Source organism: Mycteria americana, chromosome Z (assembly GCF_035582795.1).
Source record: "Mycteria americana isolate JAX WOST 10 ecotype Jacksonville Zoo and Gardens chromosome Z, USCA_MyAme_1.0, whole genome shotgun sequence".
NCBI lineage: Eukaryota > Metazoa > Chordata > Aves > Ciconiiformes > Ciconiidae > Mycteria > Mycteria americana.
Window position 1 is genome coordinate 30240308 of NC_134396.1, and position 23726 is coordinate 30264033.

General features: G+C 43.5%; 1 protein-coding gene across 4 annotated transcripts; it reads left to right on the forward strand.

The window, feature by feature from the left end:
• The first annotated feature begins 115 nt into the window (after positions 1-115).
• On the forward strand, positions 116-23119 carry ACER2 (alkaline ceramidase 2). Of its 4 annotated transcripts, none has more exons than XM_075527054.1 (7): positions 875-1255; positions 2580-2636; positions 7771-7885; positions 8785-8926; positions 12109-12246; positions 18948-19085; positions 19801-23119. In XM_075527054.1, exons 1-7 carry the CDS (start codon positions 1148-1150, stop codon positions 19985-19987), a joined length of 885 nt encoding a protein of 294 aa, XP_075383169.1. In that variant the 5' UTR covers positions 875-1147; the 3' UTR covers positions 19988-23119. The 4 variants fall into 4 exon arrangements, with proteins under 4 accessions (XP_075383172.1, XP_075383169.1, XP_075383170.1 ...); XM_075527056.1 differs by lacking the exon at positions 875-1255 and adding an exon at positions 2020-2239; XM_075527057.1 differs by lacking the exons at positions 875-1255; positions 2580-2636 and adding an exon at positions 116-562.
• The last annotated feature ends 607 nt before the right edge of the window (positions 23120-23726 follow it).

Here is a 23726-nt window from a genome sequence, read left to right on the forward strand (position 1 = left end):
GGAGGAGCCGGCTCCGTCTGTTGGCGGCGGAGCGCTTCGCCCCGTGGTGCCGGGCGGGCCCCTCACCGGCTGCGCTGGGGCGGGGCAAGGAAGGAGCTCCTGCCTGAGAGCGGCAGGCAGCCGTGACCAGCGCCGGCACCTTGCGTGCTCGTACCAGCCAGTCCGGCCGGGCGTCGCGGCAGCCGCCCGCGCTGAGGAGCAGGCCGGGGGGCTGCGTCTGGCAGGAAAACCGTTCCTCCCGATTTCGCTCGCAATAAGGAAGCGCTCTGTGACTTAAGGACGAACAGCAGAGTCGTAGGGACTGACTGGGCTGATGTTCCCGTCCCAGAACTGTTGAAGCAGGAAACGCCGTCAGTATGTGCACTGCTCGCACGGGGCTGTGGGGGAGGACGCGGTGTTCCTGCAGCCCAAGCGGCTCCCACCTGGCCGTGCGTGGCGGCGGCGGGACGGGACGGGACGCGCAGCCCGCCGGCCACCGCCGGCTGTGGCTGCCAGGCGCTGGGCCGGCCGGTGAAGAGCGGGGGTCGCCGGAAAGCGCCCTTTCCCAGGAGAGAAACCCGCGGTACTTCGCAAAGTAACAGTACAGCCGGCATCAGCCTCTTGCATGTCACAGAGCGGGCAGCGCGCCCCCGGCCGCCTCCTTCGCGATCCCTGTGTTTACAGCCTGCCTAAAAACGCCTTCGGCGCACAGGCGCAGTGGCGGTGATGGCGGCGCTCCCCCTCCCGTGCCGCCTGCCGTACAGGAGAACGCGAGAAGCTGCCGCTTGTTTCCATCAAACCGTTTGAGCAAATATTTTTAAGGCGTACAAGGGAGGGAGGGAGGGAGGGAGGGGGGCGGGCAGGCGGGCCACTTGTGTGGGGAAGCTGGCTCCTCAAAGCCGCCGGGGGAACAGGGAAGAAGCGCTTCAGTCCGCCCGGCTTGCAGGGGTCCCTCCGGGCAGACGTCTGGCCCCTGCGAAAACCCGGACACTGCCATTCGCCGCCCCGACGGTCGGGCAGCCAGCGGGCCAAGCCCCGCCGAGCCCGGCCAGGCGAGGGGCCGCCCCGGCCGCGCAGCAGGAGCGGCGAGGCCGCCCCGCCTCTCACGCAGGCCCCAGGCGCGGCGGGAGGCGGGCGGCAGAGTGAGGGGGAGCGGCGGGCGGGCGCCATGGGCGCGCTGCTGTGGTGGGACCAGCTGCGGGCCGGCAGCTCGGAGGTGGACTGGTGCGAGGACAACTACACCATCGTGCCCGCCATCGCCGAGTTCTACAACACGGTGCGTGGCGGCGGCGGCGGCTGCGCGGCGGTGCGGGAGCGGCGGCCGCCTCGGCGCCGGCGGGCGGGGAAGAGGCGCGGGCTCGGCGGGGCGGCCCGGCAGGGCGCTCTCCGTGCCGGGGCACCGGCGCCGGCCGTGCTGGGCGGCTGCCACGGTTGCGGAGCGGCGGGTGGGCGAGCGTGCGGTGGCGGGCCGGCAGGCGGGTGGTGCCGCTGGAGCCCTGGGGGCTCCCGCTGCCTACCAAGCCCGTCTCGTAGAGGGCTTTCATAGGAGTGTAGAATGCCCTTCTGTCGCTGCCTACTTCTTCCTTCTCCAGTCCCTCGTACGCCTAGAATTAAAGAAAAATGAGCGGTTTGGTGTTGTAGGTATAAAACCGGGATGTTTAGAGAGGGCTCATGACAAGCTGTTCGGTAAGTAGTGCGGAGGAGGCCCCATCCTCGTCTGCGTCCAGCCTTGTGGCGGCCGAGTGCTGAACTTCTGGCGCTGGATTGCCTGCGTCCGGTACCCGTTTGCACAGGTGTCAGCCGCTTGACGGCGTGCAGGGCGGTGATGGATCAAGAAAAAAAACACCTTAGTGTTTGGAGGCAAAACTGGGTTTCATCCAGGTAGGTTTGGCTCCAAGAAGGCAAAGCTTTCAAGAACAATTTGCCTTGAGGTTGCAGGATGAAGTCAGCAATGTACTTTTGGGAGAAGAAGAGATGTCTGTTTAAGAAGGTAGCTGAAGGGAGCAAGGAGAGGGAAGAGGACTAATGTAATTACTGCTTCCTTCCAGTAAGCCGTGGTTCACCCCTGAGTCCTCTCGCGCCATCCCAATACCTCTCAGCTGCTGGAGAGAACTTGTGAAGACATAGCCCCAGCCACAGAGCCAGACTGCTCTGGACCACGCGTCTTGGAAGGGGAGCAATGCTCCTAACATCCTGTTGATGTAAAGAATTGCAGTGACAAATTGGTCCACCAGAGTGAGATAATGCATCGGGCTTTCTGGTAGTTTGCCTTTCCATGAAAAACACATGTCCAGGAGCGAACCCTGCAAATGCCCTGTCTATTTTCTGTTCTATAGTGGGTGGTGTGTGCACGAATGAGGAGCTGGGGCTTCTGCTTTGCCTCTTTGGTACTTTAAAATGTTCTTTCAGGTTTTTTCTCCCAAATTCCATCCTTGTCTGAGCTGTCTTTCCCTTTCAAGCTGTGTGTCTTTGACTGCTAACATCCAGTGGAAGAAAGAAGTAGGTGTCTGGGTTCACTCACTGGAGGGTGCTGCACATATAAGAGCAAGTAATTCCACGGCACATGGTGTACATTGCTAACCTGTTGTTTTTTCTTGTAGTTTGCTGCCAAAGTCGTCTGGGTGGTGGCTGGTCTGTGCCATTGGACAACTTTGAGGGTGTGTGGGGGAAACTTCTGCTTTCTTTGTGTCTGATGTCACTGTGCAAGAACCAAAAACAAAGGGAGGAAAAGGTCAGGATAAACAAGTTTCTTGAGGACAGCAAGTGTGTTTTGGAGCCAGCTATGCAGGGGGATGGGTATCCTTCTGACTGTACTGAGCTGATTAGCAGGGGTATAGCAGCTTGCAAAATGCTAGGAGCTGCAGGTATGTCCGGATGAATAACTGAGGTTCCAGACAGGTTAACAGAGAGACACAGCAAGAAGTTTGCACCGAAGCCCACTGTACTGTGGCAGCTGTGTACAGATCGGTGAGCTGTACACCGAAAGGGGAGGAAAAAAGAGGCTCCATTGAGGGTAGTCGTGTTTAGCCTCTCTTCAGTAGTAACAAGCCATTGTAAGGGTTTGACTTCTGCGTCAGCAACTTCTGAAAATTAAGACAGTGACTCACAGTGGATGGATGGAGTTGTGCGACTGTGTCCCCAAAAAGCCAGATGCTCACAGGACAGTTGGGAAATTTTGGCCCTACTCTAACAGGCACCTTAAGTGGAGTCTAAATTTTAATCCTTCTGAGATGGTTCAGTTCTGAGTCTGACTCAAACCCTCTTGAAGTTTCAGGGAGGACTCTTCAGCAGGCCTGAATCTGGCATCTGGGTCTTTAAGCTGTAGATTAAAACCTCGCTAATCCGCATTTTAAACTGTCACGGCTGAGGTCAGAGTTGTAGTTGAGGTCTCACGCAATATTCATGTAAGCACAAAACTGGAACAGCTTATCTAAAACATATTTTTAAGAAATCACTTATTTAGTCTGGTGGGACTCAATCTTCGTCTGTTTTGCATAAATTGAACTTGATTTAGTTAAAAAGCAAACCAAAGCGCTCAACAGGATTAAATCAGTAGGAGAATATCTGTTCAGAGGTTTTTTACAAATTGATCAGACTAATTTTTTAAAACACACATGAGATAGGTTGATGTGATTTTGTGTTCAGGTCTTACACTCTTTCAGTAAAGAGGCCACAAAACACTTTGTAACTCAAATTGAAACAACGGTTATAGGAAAACTAGCTTTTTCTTTGGTTTTGGTTTTGGTTTTTTTTTTTCCTGAAATGAATAAAGTATTGTGTCCTGATGCAGTGTAACCCTACTCCAGAACATAAACAAATGCCTCCACATGATCAAAAGAATTTACCCTGTACAGAGGTATTTACAAAAAAAGCTGTTTTGTTTTAAACACCCGAAAACAGTAACTTTTTTTTTTCTGTTGCTAGTAAAGTCAGTACTTTGCAGATCAGTGTGTTGCATTCAGTTGTGCATGTAATACCTATTTCTTGCCAAATTTCCATTTAAAGAGGGAATTGCCAGTGTTTTTATTCCTCTTTTGTTCCCTAGTGGCATGGAGATAAAAGTTTTAAAAAGCTATCAAATAAGTCTTATGAGTGTGAGAGAATGCTCATACTCTCTCTACATCACCTTTTTTCCTACAAAAGTCTTTCAGTGTACGTGAGTGGCATGCTCATGGATCAGGATAGAGAAGATGCAAACCCTCTGAAATCACAGAGAGGTACTTACTCCATTTTTGCTTTCTCCTCACAAAAAGTTAGTGCAGTAAGTGTTGCCATGGTGGTTGAATGCTACAGCTGCTGGCTGGGAGATGAACCAGATAGTAAAGAATACCTGAGCTTTGGTAGGACTGTTGGCAACATCCTGTGTCAGGACTGTGGCCAGATGTGAGTGATGTTATGTGGTCATAATCTGAGCAAGCCTCTGGCATTCCGTCTGTGGCCCATGTCCTATGTTGCTTTCATACAATTAAGTATTTGGAAATTTAAAACTAAAGGTCCAGAATTATATGAAGCTAGAGGATGGACTGTTATTCATGGGCTGCTTACCTTTTTTCCAGAACTGTAAATTTAATCATTGCCTTTTGCAGATCCCAAAGGAAATTCTCTGTACTTCTGTTATTAATTTTTGCCCTAATCTTAACTGTATTAGCATTTGAATTGTACATTATCAAACTATGCAGGCCGGTTGTGTGTTATGCAAAAAATTGCACATGCAACATACTTTCTGAAACCAGAGCCAAATGGATAGGTGCCTCACATGCTTGGGAAGGGTGGTGTTAATAGTTGCAGTATATCTAAGGGTGTGGTCCTCGCAGGGAGGCATGCTCATATCAGGGAGTGAAAACCAGCAGGTCAGTTCTCATGGTGATCTAGTTGACACTGAACTTGAAACTAAGAGAATTTAAGCACCGTGTTTCAGAAAATGTTCCAGAATCCTGATTTGAATGTAATTTGTGGAAAATATTATTTGTGGAATATGAGAGACAGAACTAAGCTATTCCATGAAAGAGATACATGGTTATCACATTTTTTGTAAACTTAATTGAAAACAATTTCAGTACTAACATTATTTCAACTTTTACGGTTAGGAAATTCTCCTCATGGCCATTGCAAAGAGTACAAGTCATGGCCAAGCTCCAGGTTGCAAGGGTTTTATTGCATTTACAGGCAGGACCTTAGCATGAACGGGAGTTCAGTGCCAGAACAGCACTACTGTAGGGCAGAACCGCTCCGTTATTGTCTAATCACTAGTATAAACCTGTATTGCTACAGGTATGTAAGTAGGTGTGTTTCCTTTCTCATCCTGTTCATAGGCAGAATAAGGACTTTCTAGCCAAATTTTTATATACTGCGATTACTTGGTCTGATTTTCTTTGTTGGTCAGTTCTAACTGTAGAGATAGAAAGGTTTTCTTCCACAGCACTTTGTTTATAACCATCTTTTATTCCCTTTGACACATCTCTTTGGCCTAACTGTGGCTAAAAGCCTAAAATGTGTAGAGCACACCCAGATCCTCAGAGGACTTGTTCATATTCCGTCATCCCTGCTACCAGTGACTGTGTATGCTTCCTACCTGTTTGGGGTGAGGGGAGCCCTCCTGCTCTGTGCTATCAGCACATCACACGCTGGGATCCCGGTCCGTGGCTGTATTCCCAATGTTGCTAATGGTCTCTGCTGCACAGAGCTGGTGGTTTTTTTATGAATGGAAGAAGCTCGAGTGAGCCTGTTTGGTTGAATGTGTAGGTTGTTTTACAACAACCAAATTTTAAGCCATATAATTAATAATATTAAGCAAATTGATCTGCCTCTTAAAATCTGTTAAAAAAGGGTATTACTTTATAAATAATTCTTTGGTCTTTACCTTGCCTCCCCAGGGTTGTGCAGCATCCTGCACTCTGACATTGCCAGGTGCCTCTGTTGTCAGCCTTCCACCATCTTAATTTGGGAACAACAAAGGCAAAATTTGCCACCTTGGTGGGGTAAAGGATTTCCGTAAGAAGACTCCTTTTATTCCTACTGAAGAGGTGCTTGGTCTATGACACTTAACCAGTTGGTGCCCCCACAGGTTTTTCGCATCTGGTTTATGAGGCTGGCCTCCTATGTGGGCAAACACATCACAGGAGCTGGTAACTGGTGAAAGAATTCAACCCTTGCATCGGTTCAGAAAGGGCAGTCCAGCAGGAGGTGGCTCTCTGGCACCTTTCCCAGGCGTGACTGGTCAGTGTTGTGACCTGACTGGTCGGTGTTGTGGCCTGACTGCAAGGAGCCCTCTGCATTAGCAAGTCTTTGCTTGGGCTGTGTGCTGTTACCAGCGTACTGTTGGCAGAGATTTGCATAGTATTTGCAGCTGTAAACTGCGTGGGTGATGGCTCGCTCTAAGTATTTTAATGAAATCTAAAAGCCAAGGCTTTCGAAGGAAGCGCAGCTTGTCTGTGAGGATGTATCTTTAGCATGAGGGAACGTGTCAGGCATGAAGTAGATGGTGCTGAGAAACTGCTTCTGTAATTCTTGTCATTTTGAATGCCAGCCTAGGAGTATGTTTCGATGAGCCTTGCAAATGTTAAATGATATGTGTCCATTTTAATCACTGTAAGCTCTGTTCTCAGACCATGTTGAGTGGTGGACAACAGTAGCAGAACCAACAAATGCCTTCTTCGTGTGTTGTTCTTGAATCCTTTCTCCACTAGATTTTTGTTAATGTCAGTAAAAGTTTGTAAGTCTCTGTGAAGAGGGGATCTGTCCCAAAGGAGTGCTCTTGTCCCAGAGTTGTTTTCTACATCCACTTTAGGGGAACGTTGCTAAGGATGATTTTCTCTTGTGCTTGGGCTAGGCAGGGGAACATGAGGAAGCTGAGGCTGGGGAGCTCATCCTGTCCCCTGTCACAGTGTGAAGCAGCAGTAGAGTCTTTCCATAACTGCTCAGTTATAGTGCCACGGCTGGCCCTCAGCCCTAGCAGCTCCTTACAGGGAGAACCAAGTGATCGATACAGTGACAGCTCCTGCTAATTGCTGGTAAAGTGTTTTCGGCCTTTAACTAGAGAATCATGCTTTGGATTGTTGGTAAGCAAGAGAAAACATGTCTTTGTTCAACTCTTACATATCAAATTTAAAAAAGGTAGCAATGGTCTGAATTATCAGCCTTTTCACCTTCCTGTAACTAGTTTTCAATCATACTCAGTTGTTTCTGTAATGGAGAACCAAGAGCAAAAATGGAGTGTAAAAAGATTTACAGCTTCAAGCTCTCTTTACCCTACATGAAAAGGGTTCTAACTCATTTAACTTAGCTTTGTCTTTCAGACCTTCCAGACAATAGCTATTGCTCAGTGACTTGACTTCCACAAAGCTTGACTAGCCTTGTCTAGTGCCAGTACTTTCAGTGCTTTTTCCATGCTAGGCTTGACAGCCATTGAGAGGACAGGTCACTTGCCAGGACGTGCTGTTCCTCAGCTGGTTGCTTTTGTAGGCTTCCTGAATTGCAACAGTCTTGAGTATTTGTAGACTCTCAATAAAATTCCTCTGGGAATAGAGATGAAAGGTAATTTAAAGATTTCACTAGCCACATATTACATTGCTTAAAGTTTTTATGCTGTTATTAGTTTAAGGATGTTAAACAAAACAAGTTGATGCTTTGCAAAAACAGCTCAGCTTTGGCAGAAACTGAGGGCCATAATTTGTTTGAACTGGGGCTTCACTGGATGACACAATGTTTTTATAGATGTCTTAGGTAGCCTATGAATATTTAAGGTTTGCTTATTTTCTGTCGTTGTGATACTGTTTTTTTTTTTTCCCCTAGATAAGCAACGTCTTGTTTTTTGTTTTACCACCCATATGTATGTGCTTATTCCGTCAATATGCAACCTGCTTCAACAGTGGAATATATCTAATATGGACTCTGCTAGTTGTGGTTGGTAAGTTGGTTAGTCTCTGTTTGCCTGCTCATGCATGAACTGAGAGAGGAAATCAGTTTTTCCTGCTTGCGCTTGATTGTTTTGCAAAACAAAGCGATCCTGACGTCTGCCAAGGCGTTTGCTTGTACTTGCTTGAAGCCAAAGGAGCCGTAGTTTCTGAAAGGAAAATGCCTTTTGCAATTTGAGGTTGGTGGAACTTTGGCCTTAGTTCTGTTCCCTTCCTATCCTTCCTTTGCATAACTTCTTTTGTTTATGTCTGGGCTTACTCTACAGCACTGCTGACCCTCCTTCCTCTGTTGTTGCTTAAATGAGGGCTGTAAGTGCCCAGCACAACTGAAGAGGATAACAGGTTTTGCATTGTAGTGAGAAGGCCCAAAGGCTTAGCTATTTTGTAGACTCGAGATTCTTAAGCTTTTTCATTCCTGGAGACACTGGGAATGTTTAAAGGGATAATCAGAGCCCTGTGGGGCAGTGTGACACTTTCCACCTCTAAACCTGTATCATGGAGTAGTCATCAGATGCTGCTTTTCATCTGTGTCTCAGCCATTCTTGCTCTATTGAGAAAATTCAGAAGCAGCATTTGGCTTTTATTTCCTAATTGATTTTGCATTTAACTTTACCACCTGATGTTTCTTCACACACATCTACTTTTCTAGTAGAAGCTGGCATCTTTAGCTGCTGCTTTTGTAATGTGCTTGCTTCATAATTAATGGGGTGCTGATGATTTGAATTGCCTTCTTAGGAAAGTTGGCAGGTTTTTTTTCTGATTTTCTTTTTTCCTAGCCTTTTCTAGGCCAAATGGTATCCACCATTTGCTATGAAGTTCTGAACATGAACAGTGTGTTTCCATCTATACAGTATTGCAACTATTCATATTGTCTTTTGATTGATTCTTCCAGGAATTGGATCTGTTTACTTTCACGCCACCCTCAGTTTCCTGGGCCAGATGCTGGATGAGCTGGCTATTCTCTGGGTCCTGATGTGTGCTCTTGCCATGTGGTTCCCTAGGAGATACCTGCCCAGAGTTTTTCGGAATGACAGGTAATCATACAATCATACATGCACACTTTCATGTTTCGTGAAACTTCTTATGCTAACATCTAAACCTGCACGTAATGGCCCTGAGTTACCAGCCAACCTTACCACTGCCACCGCTCTCTTTTCTTACCGCTATTCTCTTCCTGTTGCTTGTATCTCAGCCCATTTTGTTCAGAATTCCTGAGTCTGCAGTTGCTGATAGTGGGATTTATGCCCTGTAACTTCAGATCCTGGGATGAAGTGACTTGTCTCTGGAAGTGCCTGTTCTTTTTGATTCTAGGGAGACCTTTACACGAGTAGTTTATATAAGTTGCAGCTAAAGTAAAGTAAGAGAAACCCTCTTTCCCTCTTCCTTTTGTATATCCTAAAGTGTACATACAAGTGGACCTATGAAAGTCAGCTGAATTTTCATCTGAATATTTAAGGCAGTGGTTAAGGATGGTGTTTAAGTATTCAAAGGCTAAGTGTTTGTTTAGAAGCCTATTTTTGTTGTAAAAGCATTTTTTTTTTCTTTTTCTTGAAGGATTAAAAAAGCGCGTTGTAGCCAGTTTAAAGAATCTGGTTGTGGTTTGTCCCCCTGTAAAAAAATTTTGCTGTAATCTTTGTACATATTGCTCTTTTATGCAGTAAAGAAGTTGAGGTAATGGAGAGGTTTGAATTGCAGCACCAATGTTCTTCTCCGAGAAGACTGCTAAGGCTGCTGCCTCTTGCCTCCTTATACAGTTACTATCTGGGGTAGGGGAGTGGGTTTTTTTCCTTGATGTGCCTGATTGGAAGTTGCTGGGGGAGAGGAGGGAAGAGAAGGTTGGTGTCTAGATTGACCATTCCTCAAAATAGCTTGCACTGAGAAAAGTAGATCTTGAATTACCGTGTACAGTCTAATGGCTTTGTCATGTTGGTGTGAATTTAGTACTTCTGCATATTGCAGCACAGTGCTATCAGAGGACACCATCAACGTAACAAGCAAACAGGTTTTACTGGGGTGTTTTGGTCAAAACCATGACTTTTGGACGTTTAGTTCAAGTGAAGAAGAGTTCAGAGTCTTGAAGAATTTCTGTGGCTGCATGTAAATTATTCCTCAGAAGCATAAGGGGATCATTATATGTCATCTATCACTATCTTCTGATAGTGTGCTGGGTAGGTTCATAGTATGGGGCAAGAGGTTAAACTGTATCCTTTTTAAAAGGAATAGTAACACTTTTTGGGTGAAACCCTGTTTCTCTTGAATTTGGTGTTAAAACTATAAATAATAAATCTCCCAGGTTGTAACTGTTTCATAAAAATACTGAGATGAGGTGAAGGATGTCCCCTATCCTAAATTTCTCAGAACACTTCTTCCTGAGAATCTGTCAAGGCAGTTATATGTTAAGGTCTTTATTCCTTTCTGAAGTGTACAGAAGAAACACATAGTGGGCAACAAACCCTAACCCAGAACAGGTCTGGTTTATATTTTTGTTTTTTTGCTTTGCCTAGCTAATCCTCTAATATTATATCTGTTCTGTGCTGACTGCTGTGGTCTTCACTTTCTTCATCCTCATCACACTCTGGATTTTCAATGCTGCAAATGTTATTATCTATCATGACCAATTTGTCATGTCTTTAGTCATTAAGGCATTCACGGCAGATCAGAACTTCCTACTTATGTAACTTATTGCCTTCCTGCAGAAAGAAAAACTTCAAAGCAAAAGGCAGATGAAATGAGCTAGGTGAAGGTGATGACACTTGTGGCCAGAGAATGGTGCTGCACAAGTATACTGAGACCCTACTTCAGACATAGAATTAAGGACAGAAGAGCCATCCTTGGACAGCAGCTAGTTTTATAAAGCTATGGGCCACTAGTTGAAGGGCAACGTGATGATCCTCTGTCTGCTATAGTCCTGCCACAGACTGGAAATGAGTTGTTTAAACTTCAAGTTTGGAGTTTAAACAACAGTTAACATATATTTTAAAAGTTGTCAGGCTGTCTATATAGGGCCCAATTGTGATTTCATTTATGCTGAGAATATACCAAACTATAATCTTTTAACAAGTGTGGGAATCGCTCATGCACTTTTGAATTTGGTTAAATGTTCTTACTTACCTTGTAGTTTTCACTATCTTTAAGGCTTAAAAGAAATAAAGGAAAATAAAACAGACTGTAACATGACCCTAGAAGTTGGGGCATTAATGGTAACAAAATATCCTAAAAATCCATGTTGTAAGCATGAAGAATGATGACACAACACTGCTTTGAGGAAGTACAGTGTCGTGGTTTAACTCCAGCTGGCAACTAAGCCCCACACAGCCGCTCGCTCACTCCTCCTTGGTGGGTTGGGGGAGAGAATTGGAAGAGTAAAAGTGAGAACACTCGTGGGTTGAGATAAAGACAGTTTAATAAGTAAAGCAAAAGCATGCATGCAAGCAAAGCAAAACAAGGAATTCATTCACTACTTCCCATTGGCAGGAAGTGTTCAGCCATCTCCAGGAAAGCAGGGCTCCATCACGTGTAACGGTTACTTGGGAAGACAAACGCCATCACTCCTGATGTCCCCCCCTTTCTTTTTCTTCCCCCAGCTTTATATACTGAGCGTGAGGTCATATGGTATGGAATAGCCCTTTGGTCAGTTGGGGTCAGCTGTCCCAGTGGTGCCCCCTCGCAACTTCTTGTGCACCTGGCAGAGCATGGGAAGCTGAAAAGTCCTTGACTTAGTATAAGCACTACTTAGCAACAACTAAAACATCCCTGTATCATCAACACTAGTTCCAGCACGAATCCAAAACATAGCCCCATACTAGCTACTATGAAGAAAATTAACTCTATCCCAGCCAAAAACAGCACATGCAGTGCTGTGTGTAGAGATGGACTTGTTCCTGAGTTACTGTGGGAGGAGGAAGATCGGAGTGTGGCCTTTGGATTTTGCAACCAGTGATTAGTGTGTGTGTGTGCGCACGTATGCATACATACACATGGCTGCTTCAGGAGACCAGTCCAGAAAAAGATTTGTGTATATAATTAACTCTGCATGCACATGCAAATCTGTGCAAGATCCACATTCATTTTATTCACATTGTCATTGCACCTCCTGAACACACCTAGAGCAACTTAAATTTTGTTACATTATTAAAATAATTTTAAGATTTCTGGTTTTAGTAATCAAAAGTTTTGAATTAAAAGCAGTTTTTCTTCCCCAAAAAACCCTATTCAGGAGCCGATTTAAAGCTGCTGTGGGTGTCCTGTCTGGAGTTACTACCTGCCTCGCCTTCATTAAGCCTGCCATCAACAACATCTCGCTAATGACTCTGGGTGTTCCCTGCACAGCTTTGCTCATTGCTGAGTTGAAGAGGTGAGCACATTTCTCCTGAACACACCATTGCCTTCTGAGATCCTTAGGCCACTGTGTGATGATATACTCGACCTGGCTTCAGTGCTTGTGATAGCAGATCAGAAATGTTTCTCCCACATGCAAGCACAGATCTGATATAAACTTGCTTTGCCAGTTCAGACATTTTTGGCAAGAATCTTTTTTTTTTCCCTAGGCCATTATACTAGGTCAGATATTGTCTGTCTTCTTGCGACATATCTCTTGCTGCAATGTGACCTAACTCAAATTTGTTTGTTTATTGTGGAATCAGGGCAAGGGTTTCACTCTATTGACAGCATTTCTGCTATATAGTCTGCATAAGGGTGAGGTGATCGCATGATCACAGTTTGGGTACTAAAGGGAATGTGGAGCAAGGCCCAAGGATGGGTGAAAGATGTTCCAGCTCTCAAAGTTGTACTGTAAGTCTTACACCACTTTGTCTTCTGACGTGGATAATATGATGGAGTCAGAGTGACAAAGATAAGGTTAATCACTAGGTTGTAGAGGATAGCTATCAGTCAGGGCCCTAGAAACTATAAAACCAGAATGCAAATAGCAAAGAACCTGAGACTGATCTTAACATTTTAAAGAGTCCTACCATGATAGCAATACCAGCAGCTGTCCAGAGACTTTTTTTGCATCTCTTCACCCCCTGCAAAAAAGACCAGATGAGTACCAGCATACAAACTTGTCCTTTCCCCCTCTTCTCTAGTGTCTGAGAGGGTTTTTACAACTTACGTTGGCTCTTACATATTGCCTATATAAATGTCCATCAAAAGAAACAAGAGTAGAACTAAATGTCTGCATTCTGACTGCTCCCGTTAGAACAGAGATTCTCCTGTTTGCTACCTTACCCTATTCTGCCGCTGCTTTTCCATACAGTGGAAGCCTCTGCTAACAGTGTCTTGTAAAGGTATCCATGAGTCTTTTCTCATTAGACATCCTGCTGAGCAGCACATATTTCTGTGGTCAAAGAAACTCAGGAAACAGTGCACAAGTTAGCTGTAGACAAGAAGGTCAGTAGTTGAAGAATATTGGTGGAGGTGTCTTATTTTGATGAAAGCACCAAGAACTACTGACAGGAAAAATGGACATCTGGTTGTGGCACTGAATAATTTATGTGAACTCTCTACATATCAGTTTTCCAGGCATGAGCTCCTGAGAAACTTAAAAGGCCGAATAGTTAGTGTCTCATAAGTTTGAATACTATTGCGTCAAATCTAGGAATTGGTATTCCTACAGATATTTGCTTTTTAAAACTCCTTCTGAAAGGTCATATCTTACTAAAATGTGTGGAGTTTCCCTGTCTGTTTTTTGAGAGAGAATTAAGGACACAGATAAACCTTCCTTTGAATTGGTGATTAAAAAGGGACCTAAAGTGACATATAGCCCTCTTAATTGTGCATTGGGATGATGTAATACCTATGATATTTTTTGATGTATTCCTAAGTGTAAAAGGCAAATAATTAAAGGGTTTATTTTAAACTATGCTGATCCCTAGGAGATTTAAATGAGATGTATTCTTGTAAACCCAGAGGAGAGGAGTCATCTCATCCCTTTTTGCAGGAGAAAAAATAAGCATTATTTAAAATGCCTGCAATTCTCCCATTCGCTACTGCCATAGTCAGCAGGGGACTACGCATCCGAGTCCTGGCAGTCTGCAGCAGAAATTTATCTGTGAAACACGTATTTGGGAAAGGAAGGAGAAAAGCTTCCAGAGTAGTTTCTTCTGTTCCATGCTGAAGTTTGTGATGTGTTAGACCAAAACTCCCTGTTGTTATTCCTGTTCTAGGCTGGTGTCAATCTTGTACAGAATTCTGGTGAATCAGAGCCACTGTGCTTTCAAATGAGTATTTTCTGCCTCTCATTTGTCCTTGATGAAGTGATAATATTGTCACAAAAGAGCATTATGTTCCTAAATGCGGAGCTGGTAGGGTAGAGTGTATGCCAGGAAGTATTGTGGGTGGGAGATGACCAAAGAGCAAAAGGTAGTTAAGTGCATACTTGGCCTTGAAAGACAAACTGTAAAACTTTATTCTCATTTCTGTCCAAACAAATCTTTTCATGTATTTCATTTAAAAAAAAGAAAAAAAGGCTCTCTTGGGGGATGTTACCAGGGAGAAAGTGGATGTGGATCCTTTGGTTTGCTGATCCAAGCCAAATGACCATTGAGATTACAACGTCATCAAATTAGTATGATTTAGTGAGTCATCATCAGGCATGTAACTATCTCCATGTGCAGATAGATACTAGAATATTGTTGCTCAGCTGACATCTGAGCCTTGAGCAAGTTTACCCTAGCTTCGGGTCTGCCCGTTCATATTTGATTCTCCTACTAGAGATCTGGCTGCGGGGGAGCCCTGCTTCATTGTCACAGGTTGCTCACAGTTCCCTTATTCCCTTGACTAAAAGGTTAAGCTAGTTAAAAGTTTAAAATATTCGTTAGGGTATAAAGGGAGATACCTGTGTCAAAAGGAATCAAGCAGTTAATTGACATCCAGCAACTTGCACTGGTTTGAAGAAAAGCTGGTTTGTTTTGCTGGGGGTGCCATGACATTGGAAGATAAAGTTGCTGGAAGTGTGTACCAGCCCAGCCCCTCGGATAGCAAATGGCTGGGGCACACCAGTGTTTGCAGAAACTCTGGTATTTAAATAACTGCTGTTTGTGTTAAACCAAGAACACTGTGCATTGTACAGGCAAAAGGTGCAAATGGAAATGCAAGCTTTGTGGGGTCCAATTTCTTTCAGACTAGAGTAGGGTAGGAGCATGTCACAGATCTGCGCACAGCAGCATGAACAGCTCTTTTAGACCCTCAGCTGACAGGTTCTGTTTCAGTGGTAGTTTGAACGATCAGTGCCTGTGTCTATTGAGAAATAAAAGAAATGGGTTGGGTCCATGTCTCTTGCCAGTGTCCAGGTGGTATTTGCATTACATCTTCTCGTTGTGGTAAAAGCAGTGGCAGGTAGGAAGCTTTGCAGTCTCCTGTCTCCTCTGCAAGCTTGTCTTCAGCCCATCTGAAGCACAGTCACTGCAGGTACTGAATACTCTATGATGGGTGATCACAGAAAACCCAGAATTATTGCGCAGATCAGCAGACTGTGCTCTTCTCATTGTGCTTGACTCTTTCTGCGTTAAGAGTAGTCTTTTGCAGTACACCCTGCAGCATCTAGTCTTAAATTTATAAAAATAAATTGCAGTACCTGATGGTGGTACTGAACAAACCTGTCATTACAGTCTATACTATTTCTATGGCTAATCTTCAGTTGGGAAAGTTTCTTCACATAAGCTTTCAGTTTTCCTTTGCATCCTTGAAATCTTTGAACCATGCAGGTTAATTGTCCTCTCTTCTTGGTATTCAAACTAGTCATATATTGACAGGCATGGTCACTGACTAAAGGAGCTGGATGTTTGAGGCCAAGCCTCTTATCTTAAATGGGATGCAGTTGCAAGTGTTTGTTTATGTCCTTCAGACAAGTCCAGGAAAGCCTCCATGTTCTCAGTACACACACCCTTTCCTCTGTCAGAATGCACAAGTACCCATTACAGCGGTCTAGTTTTATCTGTCAAATGTACAAAATTGATCCATGCATATATCTGCTTAGGTACATGGTTTAGCATGTAAACAGTTGTGTGACTCACTGAAGACTGTAAATGTGCCTTAGCATTAATGGGAGAGAATTAAGCCCGGTATACTTAATACAGCAGTGTTTTTTGACCAGTAACGATTTTCCTTCTTCTTTTATGAAGGGGTCCATGCTGTCTAGCCATTGGTACAAGCATGAATCCTCCAAACTGAGGAGGATTTACCAGTATAGTTTTACTGATAAAACTGTGCCAAATCTTGGATGTGTTTCTTACTGGGGTGACTCATAAAAGAGCGTAAGGAAGAATTCATGTAGCTGCGCTCTGGAACTTTATAGGCAACTCAAAAATCTCCTTACCCTTTTGTTTCTTCATGCTCCTTGTAGTCTTTTTAAACGTAAAGACACTATTTCAGAGGAACAAGCCTTTTTTACAGTATGCAGCACAGACAATCCCGAAACCATCTTGGGCGAGCCCTGTCTCCTCTGACTGTGTCTTGGTGGTTTGCCAAATGGATTGGAGGATTCAGGCCTAAGAAAAAAAAACATTTTGGTTTATATGCTATATGGAGTATTAATTTTTGTGGCAGTTATGTAGGTGTTTTTGTTATGAAAACAACTATTGTGATATCTTTCTTGTGGAGGAGATTACAGTTTAGCCAGTTGAAGCACTTTTTGAATTATAAAGATAGGTGTGATGATTTTGAATGCAACATTATTTATAGATGGCTTAAAAAAGAAATGCCAGATCCTAAAACCAACTTGTGCAAAGGACACTGGAGAAAATCCTCTGTCAACAAGATTAGGCAGTTGGTAGCTTCTCTGTCATTAATCCAGTAGCTATAAAGGTGCCTTCTGCTCAGCCTTAGGAGTTTCTTAATCCCAAATGCCTGTTAAAACGTCAACTGAAATAGCATTTCAAGAGTGAAAAAAATATCCTACAGGGAAAACTCTACTAATTCTTTAGCTTGTAATACACCAGAGACAGGTATACTGCTGCTCCTGCAATACATTCAGAAAAGTGTTCCTGGACAGAGCACTCTGTATGTTTTTAATTTTTCAGAATGCTTAGCTAGGCTCCCTTAGCAAAGCTCAGGTACCAGTGGCAGTTCTGCTTTTCCACCACAGAGAGGCAGGAGTCATTCTCTGCCCCTGTCCTCCTCCAGCTGAGTAGCTGGAGATCATCTCACATGTGTGGGAGGATGTAATGACAAATTTTATCTTATTCATACATGACTGTAGCACAGTCATGTATAAAGAAGATCGGGGACCATCAATACTACTGCAGTGCACACAGTAAAGCTGTGTTTGCCTATTCTAGCTCCCTCCTCCAGGGTTACACATTTTAATTGCTTCTGAGTGTCACAAGGTGAAGTGTCCCTTTAAAGGACCTGTTTGCCAGGCATTGCTCACCTTCCTAATGCAGTGAACAAGCCCAAGAATTGTGTGGAAGAAGACTGGTGATTCAGGGTCAAGTCTACTGGAGTGACTGGATTGGAGCAGAGAGAAAGGTTGGCTGGTAATCTGCCGCAGAGCAAGAGGCATGGAGACATTCCCAATAACTTTTTTGGCAGAGGCGTAAGACACAGAAGATGAGTGTGGATTAGAGGAGCCCCTCTTGAAGACCTTGGGACAGAGGAGGGGATTGTGGGGCGCTTGGCATTGACTTGTTTTCCTTCTAGGACATAGAAGGAGAAGACAAGAGCCTGTAACCCTGATGAAGGCTGACTATTCCTTGTTATACTGACTAGAGAGTTGGCTTATTGGTTTACTCTTGAGATGTAGCTCAAACAAGTCACTTCAAACAAATTATTCTGTTGCCTTATTAGTAGGCTTGGGAGTGCTTTGCGAGGTCATATCAGTGACCTGAGAAGAGCGGTTCATTGAAGCAAGAATTGTCCAAGAGCACTGAATGGTTCTCGGATGCCTGGGAAATTCACCAACAGTTTAACAACAACAAGAACAAAAAAAGGCAGGAAGGAAAATCCCAAATCATAGCTTTGTTTTTGCAGAAGGCAGGGGAGCTGAGCCATGTCTTCCCTTGGCCACACAGGGCTTGTCACGTCCCGGTCTAGCTTTGCCTTATAGATATCAGTAACAGCAGAGCTGCATCTACTGGCACCAAGAGGCCTAACCCCAAAATAGCAAGTGTAGGTAAACAGCAAATTATTGACTTTAATAGCATTTTGCGACCTGAAGATTATATTGATGCCTCCTTTTTCCTGATTTTACTCTTTTGAGCAAAGCTGCACAGTTGTGAGGATAGTTCCAAGATGTGGAAAAGAACAAAGCATCATATAGAGAAATAAAATCGTGAGCTTTTGAGTAGACCTGCAACACAGGTAATGCTATGCAAGTATCCTGGCATCTGCTATTGTATTCAGTGATGGTCAACTGCAGACCACATTGCATGTGACCACAGCAAATGTTTTGTGCTCTTTTTCTCGCTGGTGTACCTCTATATGAACAAGTCAGATTTCTTGTGGAGGGAGAGAACTGCAGCTTAGTCAACATGAGGAGTTCTGTCTGAGATGTGGATGCCTGTGCTGTCTACTAAAGCATGCTTCTTTGGGCCCTCTGGGTAGAGGCTCCTACCTTAGAAGTTCTCTGGAACTGTTACATTGTACAATCCTAACCTGCAGGGGGGAAAAATCAACTAACCAATTAAAAAAAACCTCATCCAGTTCCTTTTTTTACCAGTCTTTATATGATGACAAATACGAACAAATCTGAGCACTTGCTTCATGGCTGGTTGTTCCCAGACAGTGTGTGTAACTAATCACTAGTTGTCCTAGATACCCCTCCCTAGGTATGGGAATGCTTTGATGTTTGCCCACCATTTGCACATTGGTATTTAAGGCAATACCCAAAACACAGCTACTGATTAAAAGGTTTGTTCTGTCACCTCACCACTGCCTTGCATCAGAGACATATTTACTGTAAGTAAAGTTAAGGACGTTTGTGGTGGAGCCATTTTAAAGATGTGTGCCTGGCACTGTGAATCCTATCCTAAAATACATACAGCCAAAAAGCATCAAGCTGCCATTACAAAGCAAATTTTGTTTGGTTTTATAACAAGTTCTTTGTGTTTTTCTCCTCAGGTGTGAAAACCTGCGTGTGTACAAACTGGGTCTCTTTTCAGGTCTTTGGTGGATGCTAGCACTTTTCTGCTGGATCAGTGACAAAGCATTTTGTGAGATCTGGTCCTCATTTAACTTCCCCTATTTGCACTGTGTATGGTAAGTGCTGTGTATAAACTCCATGGTTTGATTCAAATGTGGTATGTCCTCACCATGTTACCCTTCTGTGCTGCCTGGTGGCTATTTCTGGTTAGTGCTAGATAGAATTACTGGTAAGATTATAAGCCCAGGGCAAGTCTTGTGCTATCCAAGGTGGCAGATTTAGGAGTCTCCTTGGCCTGATCAGATTCTTCAGACACTAAGTTCATTAATTGTAACTGATTTGTAACCAGTTAATTGTAACTAATTCCTTGCCCTACTGGTTACTAAAAATCCCACAGCACTGCTCAACTGAAGCAGTGACTGTGAAAGCTTAAACTTCTACTGAGGGTTAAACAACTGAGGGTGAAGTAGGGGAGCAGTGAAGGGATTTGATGCCTCTTCTCTTTTACCACCCAGCAAATTGTGCTCTCTTATTCATGGTGCTGTATCTCAGCATTTCTACACAAACCTGTCAGGTGTAGAGAGGCCAAAAAGCTGCAGCCAGTTTAGACCTGTAGCTTATCCACAAGGATAAGCTACGGTTTTGTAGTTTTCCTTATTCTCTGTATTCTTTGCCTGCATGCAAAGGGCAGACAGCAACCCTACGGGGAACTCGGGAAGAAGGTGACGGACAGACTGATTTTAAAGCATGGTGATATATTTGATTGCTTTCCTGAAGTCATATTACTGATTTTTTCTTTTTTTTGGGGGGGACACGGGTGTCTATTCTCAGGCACATTTTGATTTGTCTCGCGGCGTACCTGGGCTGTGTCTGCTTTGCTTACTTCGATGCTGCCTCTGAGATCCCTGAGCAGGGCCCTGTCATAAAGTTCTGGCCCAGTGAAAGATGGGCGTTCATTGGGGTTCCCTACGTCACCCTCCTCTGTGCACACAAGAAATCACCTGTGAAGATCACATGAAGTTGGCCATGGAATGGGGATGGAGTTTCAACTTACATTCCAGCACAGACATTATTTAAATAGTGATAAATTAATAGGGTTGTATTTTATCTTCTTCCTAAGATATGCAGCACTTCAGGTGTAATAGAAAGAGGAGGCAAATGTGTTCTTTCCTCTCGCTGGAGAGGAGAGAGGAAGCAGGAAGGTGGAGGCTCTTGAACGCTAAAGTAACCACTAGCTTGTCTGGTTGGCTCTGTTTAGCACTGTGTTTTCAGTGTAGCATTTCTCTTGATAAAAGCTCTTTCCACATACCAGGGTCAAGGAATGATGTTTCTGCAGTAGGTCACCTCTTGTGCTTGATTCACTTCTTTTGTAACTTCTGGCTTAAGGCCTTTGCGAAAGAAGCCAGTCCAAGATGCCTACATGCCATCCTGTGTCCTTCTCAGCTCTGATGTTGATGTGGTTGCACATGGCCACAAGAGTGTGCTCGAAGCACTTGCTCTTCCCAGCCTGGCATGTAACACGGGGGCTCCGGCTGTGCATCACTCTGGATCACAGAGTATGTGGTTGCTTCCCCGGGTACAACAGGAGACCAGTGCAAAGTGTTTGCAACTGGGTAACTGGATCAGTGCAGTTAGGCAGTGTAAATTTGGGAATAGCTGACAGAAGATTCAGTCCCTAAAACTAAATAGGAGCTCAGTGGTTTTGAATTTTTCTGTATTTCCACTGACCTGTGGGCATGTGTATGCTGTGTATTTCCCTCTTACAGAAATGTCACAGAAATCCCTCTCTACCTCTGCAGACATGTTTGGTCTTGAATTTGGTGTTGAAGCTCACACAGAAGTGTGAGCATTAACTTCAGTAAGAGCTCAGGTCAGCATGGATTGACAGTGTGATTAAACTATAGAACTCGTAGGTGCCTAGCTGTACGTCGAATCTGAGAGTTAACTTCACACCAATGCATTGCAAAGTGACATGAACAATAGTCCAGTGCTCTGCTAGTTATACTTAGGAGAAAAGTAGATAACTGCTTAAAAACTAAGCTGAAGACTTAGATTTCAGTGAGCCATGAAATGTGACATCGAGTCTTGCATTCTCACAAAAGAACAGTAGATTCAAATTTTCTGTTTGTTTTCAGCCTTTTTTGTAAAGATAAGGGATGTCTAGATCCATTTATTTTTAAGGTTATACTTTGGGGTTGAGGTTCAGGAATGGTTCTTGCAAGCAATTTATGCTAGGTCTGTTTAAAAAATGATGCAAAGCACAGGCATGTTTTTCAAATATTTAGCAATTGTAGCTCCTAATAGCTGCACTCTTGGAGAAAATAGGGTCTGCTTACATTCCACCTAATATCAGAACTGTAAGTGGGTTAAGGCTTTGGATGCACACTTGTATTAAGAAGTGGTATTTTCTTTTTTAATATTAGACCAGGAAATACCATTTCCTCTGTGCTTTGCTAAGAACTCTCATGTTCTACTTTTTTTTAATCAATGTGAAAACGTACTCTATACAGTGTCATCTTTAGGAAAGTGGCTTTTAACAAGAACTTTGGGGTGAATTAACTTTCAAGTGTTGTAAAACCTTTCAGATAACTGTATTCAAATTTATGCTTAGAAAACAAGAGCTAAGATGTATGCTGTTACACTTAAAGCAAAGTTGTTAGTGGGAGATATGACTATCTTCTTGAGAACTTCAAAGCGGTAAGTAGCTTACTGTAAGATTGACTAACAGATCACAAAAGCAGCAAAATCTGACCAATGGAACAATGCAGATTTATACCACTTGCTAGTACATTTGTCTGAGAGAAACATGTTTTTTGAACACACAGCCATACAATTTTTGTACGAAACTTGTTTGTAAAAATTCATACAGTAATGTTTGTTACTCTTTGAAACACAGCTGCTTTTTCCTTTTCCTTCCTCTCTCCTTAATTATGAAATGCTCAGTTGCAAACACTTCTCAGGTATTAAAAATCATATGATTAGATCCTTATACAGGTAGGCTTGCTGGCTGGAACCCAGCTAAAGTTGCTGATGTTTGACATGGCCCTGCTTTGAGTAAGATTTTTCGATATTGTTTGCTAAATTATTATGTTATGGTAAATAAGTTATTTTCAGTATTGCTTGGGTAATTAGTAACTTCAGACATGATGTACTAATTAAAATGACTGGAGCCTTCCTACTTAATATTTTGTTTGAAAGCAACCTCTGACTCAAAGGGCTCTAATCAACCTGCTGTCAGCTGCTGTCTTCTGCTCTGCAGAGTCTGACTGCTCACAAAGAAGTAATTTTATACTTTAAAAAATGGCAGTAGTGCATTCAGATATTGCAGAGGTGAATGAATGCAGGTACAGGCCAAGAATCATCTGCTGTATTTTTATTAACTTACCTCTAGCCTTCGTACTCTTCATAGGAGATTCTGTGAACAAAGATCACTATCTGATATTCAAAGGTCCACTGTAGAACTGGTTGGGAGTATTCCACTGTAACAGCAGCCCACCACTTTTAGATGTAGCTACTGCACTTTACATTAAATTAATATTAAATTTATATGTTCTGACAAAAGCTCCATTTGTTTCAAAAAAGAAAAAACATGCAGTTTTTACCAGATTCACAGCTTTACAGATTGCACTTTGGACTAAGGCTCCAGTTCACGATAACATTAATACCCAAAGAAGTATGTGATTGGCATACAGAGGGGTTTGTGCACTGCCCTGATCATACGGAAGAACAGACATGCGCACAAGTAGCTGTATTATGTTGGAGTATAAAGTGATGTATAGCACCCTCAGGTTTTAAAGCCCCAGAATGCTTTCTTCCCTTGCTGGCAGGAAGTGAGTGGGTTCCTAGTCCTTAGGTTCAATTAGTATTTTAGTTTAATTAGTGGGATGCAATAGTGTATTGAACATAATGTAGATTCTGTATATTGGCCGGTGGTATCCATCATTCCTTGAATGTTAAACTTTAGGTTATTTAGGAAAGGATGTTTAGCTCTCAGTGATGGCAAACACTTGCCCAATTCACAGTCGCTAAAAACTCAATAAATATTATGTAAGGAGCAGTGTTGGTTTTTTTTTTCCCATCTCCGTTGAAGTCTGTATACTGAACGTTTGTGGAAAGCATGTAATACTTTGCAACATTAAATTGCATTTGGAATAAATATTGTTTGCCTTTTCATACATTGTGTTTGTGGAGAAGAATGCAGCTGCCAGTATAAGCCTTGAAGCATAGTAAGGATAACTTCTCCCTCACACAGGTAACAGCAGTTCTGACTCTTTGAGGAGGAGGGAGACTGCATTAGATAGAAGACCATTAATTAATGAGGTAGAGATTACTTTGCTGAGCAAACTGATTTTCTGCAAGTAGAGCAAATACTTTGAAAACTGCAAGCCCATGAATCAACAGGGACAAGTAGCATGAAATGGCTAAAAATGGTGGCCTGTATTTCCACAAATCCAGAAAACTGGGTCAGAGTGAGTACGTCTGGGAGAACAAAGTGTGAATCTTCAGTATTTGTTACCCAAGACTGTGCTCCCAACTTAGAGAGGGAGATAATGGCTGTATAGTAGCCTTGCACCTGCCCCTCCTCTCCTATTTCCCTTTTACCACAGTTCCTCTTGCTCCATGTAAAAGACCTTCTTTGAGACATTGGCAGATCCCCATAAGCCAATGTGATTGGGCTTGAAAGAACTGTTGTGTGAAAGCATAGCTATAATTTAAGAATGTTACTCACTTGGAGTTAATGTCTGTAGTTGGCAAGA